At 35.3% G+C, this 4511-nt stretch overlaps 1 protein-coding gene across 1 annotated transcript in view; it reads left to right on the top strand.

Moving 5' to 3' along the window:
* Nucleotides 1-910: 910 nt before the first annotated feature.
* Nucleotides 911-4511, top strand: part of LOC106872778 (uncharacterized) — a 23059-nt gene continuing 19458 nt past the window's right edge. The window contains exon 1 of the mRNA XM_014919877.2: nucleotides 911-1192. Within this exon, the coding sequence (XP_014775363.2) occupies nucleotides 1187-1192 (6 nt within the window). The 5' untranslated portion in view covers nucleotides 911-1186. The remainder of the gene's footprint in view (nucleotides 1193-4511) is intronic.

Raw genomic sequence — 4511 nt, 5'->3', positions numbered from 1 at the left:
ATCTAATTTCATTTATACTTTCGAACCCATAAAATATAATCCGAGGAAAAAGAAAATGGAATGGGAATGAGTGACGATGAAGTGAAATACTAGCTTCCAATAAACTCTACTACATATATTGAGTATACACTCTCTCTCTTTCTCTCTCTCTCTCTCTCTCTCTCTCTCTCTCTCTCTCTCGCTATCTATCTATCTATAATCTATCTATCTATCTATCTATCTTGTCTGTGTATGTGTGTGAGTGAGTGTGTGTAATGGTTAGCACATCGTTCACTTGTTATTATTTCCACATGCTAGCCCTGATCAAGCAAATCTATGAGCAAGCGCTTTCCTATCGTGATCATTCCATCTTTTCTCTATCGAACATAGGCTACTATCCAATGTGTCTTCCCGTTATAAAGACGGCTGAGTAGATTCTATAGACAATTGGTCACTATTTCTAGTTGGTCGAGCGACTTTCTGGGACAAGATAGGGGGATCCTCGTTCTCGAAGGAAATTTCAGCGACATTCCAAATCGAAACCCACCGTTGACGGAGTATTCCTAAAAAAAAAAATTCATTGAAAAAAAAAATTATGGGATAAAGATAAACAGTTCAAATGTCAAGTAATTTAATATGAGTTGCATGCACATGGATTTGTATAATTTTTAAAACAGCGTTATTTTTCTCAGTAGAGATGCACCCCAATATATTCATATTGAATTGCATTCGACCTCGGTACTATAATGGTTCCCCTTACCATAACAACAGAGGCACCCTTGTCGGTTTGACGTTTATTCAGCAGACGATGCACGATTTGTTTACGTTTTTAGTCAGCACATAATTATCATTTTGATCTTTCGGATTTTAATGTTTAGATACGTATATCCATTAATATAAATTAGAATTAGTTAATATTAATGAAAAAAAAATCTAAAGAGCATAACCCAACACACAGTCACAAGCCTACAACTATACACACACATGTACACATACATACACACACATATTTAGGTAATGTACATATGTCAACAAGCTGTTGTGATACGGAAATATCAAGGGAGCTAACTTTGTAAGAACGGTATGCGTGAGTGCTTGTCTAAATGGAGAGCCATCGAGAAGCAAATGTAAAGTGAAAAGAAGAGGGTGTGAAAGAAAGAAAACAACAAACAACTGATTATGTCTGCTAAAATATTCTGTTGATAGAATGGAGGTTAGTATGATGAAGCAATCTTTCTCTTAGTGTGTGTTTATAACTGTATATATATATTTATATAAATGGCACAATGTTCTTATATATATATACATATATATATGTAAAAGCAGTCTGTTAAAATAATTCTCGTACCATTCATCCATTGTAACGTATACAGGTGATTTCGATTTTCATTGATTGGGCGTTACTCCTACACCTGCTAATAATTTAATATTGTATACAGGCAGCATACTTTCTCTTTCCTACCGCTAGAAATTAAGACGAATACAGTTGTCAGTGTGGCTTGCTTCCTAATAATAAAATGGTTAAGAATCTTATGTAGTCTTTTAAATTGATAGCATTCTAAAATTTTTCTCAATCAGATCAAAGATTGTTTGAAGAAGAAAAAAAGAAAACGAAAATGCCCCTTTTCATTACGAAATTATGAAATAGCTATTTATATATTTTAATATATATATATATTTTAATTAATAATATTAATAAACAGAAATTGATCCTGTTGGTTCGTAAATGACAGTTGATTATTAATGATGGTTTATATTCCTATTGCTTTTTTAAAAAATTTCCACCTATGATTTTAGTTTTTTTTCTCTCTCTCTCTCTGTAATTTCTATTTCTTGCTGTCGTTTAGATTTAAAAATAGTACCAAAAATTTAAATTGGTTATACATTATTTTTCTTTTTAATGGAGTGAGGGGATAAAATATCGAAGAATTACGAATAATGATGAAGGTACGCGGAGAACTTAGGGTCAGTTTCAACATACCAATATTGTAATTAATTCCAACAGCATCAAAGTCACAATAATGAACCCCATAATTTCTGATATAATGAATAATAACCAACTATCGCTCGCAAATTGCTCGTCTAAAGCGAGTCGAGATTTTACTAAATCTTTTATATTGAAAATAATTTCCACTAGTAATGGATATTCTGATATAAAAAGTAATAAAGGTTGACATTTTCCTAATATCACAATAGCTCGGCTTCCGAAAGAAAATGTCATATACGTGATGTAATATCGATATGAAGATACATGTGTCTTATTAAGAAATATAAATGATTATTACAATAAGTTCGATTATAAAATAAATGAAAATATAAAAACTAAAGTGATTTATGGTTTCTATTACAGGAGATATAATCTGTCTGTATGTCTCCTTCTCTAGCCATACGCACACACACACACAGAGCCGTAAGACTAGTGCAGGAGATACATAGTACTCAGTCACTTAAAAAATATTTTAATGTGCTCAAGATTAACGTTCATGTATGGGAGCGGGTGTGTATGTGTGTGCATTTTATATTGTATAGGTGCAAGTGTAGTTGTGTAGTAAGAAGTTTGCTACTCAATCACATGGTTCTGAGTTCAGTCCTACTGCGTGACATCTTGGGCAAGAGTCTACCTCAGGCTGATCAAAACCTTGTAAGTGAATTTGGTAGATTGTAACTAAAAGGAGTCCATCATGTGTGTGTGTGTGCGTGCGTGTATGTGTGTGCATGTGTGTATGTTACCTTTTGACATGGAAAATGATTATCACTGTCATACAAGCAGTATCATTTATTTCCAATGTTCTGCAAGAACATATCTGGCCATGTAGAAATATTACCTTGCCTGGAAACAGGTGAGGATTAGCGACAGGAAAGGCATCTGACCATAAAAAATCTACCTCAATAAAGTCTAGCCCATACAAGCAGGGGAAACTAGATATTAAAATGATGATGATATATGTATATGTGTGTGTGTATATATATGTATGTATATATACACATATCATCATCATCATCATCGTCGTTTAACGTCCGCTTTCCATGCTAGCATGGGTTGGACGATTTGACTGAGGACTGGTGAAACCAGATGGCTACACCAGGCTCCAATCTGATTTGGCAGAGTTTTTACAGCTGGATGCTCTTCCTAACGCCAACCACTCAGAGAGTGTAGTGGGTGCTTTTTACGTGCCACTGGCACGAAGGCCAGTCAGGCGGTACTGGCAACGGCCACGCTCAAAATGGTGTATTTTATCTGTCACCCACACAAGAGCCAGTCCAGGGGCACTGGCAACGATATTGCTCGAAAGTCCTTACATATGCCGCGGGCACAAGTGCCAGAAGGCGACGCTGGGCACAGGTGCCATCACAATTTCGCTTGAGCTTGAGCTGTTTCCTTTGGAACATATATAAATTCCTTTATATCCCTCTAAATCTGTACATTCTTTATTTGTTTCAGTCGTTTGACTGCAGCCATGCTGGAGCACTGCTTTTTTAGTTGAAGAAATCAACCCAGGACTTATTCTTTGTAAGCCTGGTACTTATTCTATCGATCCATTTTTGCTGAACTGCTAAGTTATGGGGACATAAACACACGAACATCGGTTGTCAAGTGATGGGACAAACACAGACACACACATGAATATATTCATATATATATAACGGGATTCTTTCTGTTTCTGTCTACCAAATCCACTCACAAAGCTTTGGTCGGCCTGAGGGTATAGTAGAAGACATTTACCCAAGGTGCCATGCAGTGGGACTGAATCCAGAACCATGTGTTTGGGAAGCAAGCTTCTTACCACACATCCATGCCTGCATGTGTATGATTTTATATACATCCCCATTATATGTATAAAAGCGTGTGTGTATCTGAATGTGTGTGTGTGTGTGTAACTCCCACTCTTTTCTCTTCTGTAATATCAAATTTGCTCTTCCTTCCTCACTCATAACTGTCAATATGGCTCCTGATTACTAACTAAATATAAACACTTCATCTAACTATAAATTTTATATTATTTAATTTATTTGTCTGAAGAATTTCTGATAGAAAGTTCCTTATATGTCTCTTTAACATGTAAAACTCTATAATTCCTATTAGCAAATGAAACATGTGCAATAGTGAATAAATAATAACAATAAATTTTCCAATTTCTTGTTTTGTTATGGATACACGTATGCATATATATATATATGTGTGTGCATGCACACACACATACACGTGTATACACACACACACACATTATCAGTAAATCATAAATCCGAAAGAGAAGCACACTCTAAGTTACAGAGCAGTAGAGTAATTAGATAAAGTAATTAGATAAAGATAGTTATGGCTGCTCTAAGGAGTTACTCAAGGTTTCACGTTGATAAAGCACTTGGCTTTACAGCATCTCTCTCAGACCCTAATGCCTGTCTGAAGAGACTATAAAGCTAAGTGCTTTATGGACTTGAAACCCTGGGTAACCTCATACAGCAGCCATAACTATCTTTATCCCAACCCCTACCAGCATGGACAACAGATGATGATGATTTATATATATATATAT

The sequence above is a fragment of the Octopus bimaculoides genome, chromosome 1, assembly GCF_001194135.2.
Source record: "Octopus bimaculoides isolate UCB-OBI-ISO-001 chromosome 1, ASM119413v2, whole genome shotgun sequence".
NCBI classification, from domain to species: Eukaryota; Metazoa; Mollusca; class Cephalopoda; order Octopoda; family Octopodidae; genus Octopus; species Octopus bimaculoides.
Note: the sequence above shows the minus strand (reverse complement) of the source record. Positions and strands in the feature narration are given on the sequence as shown.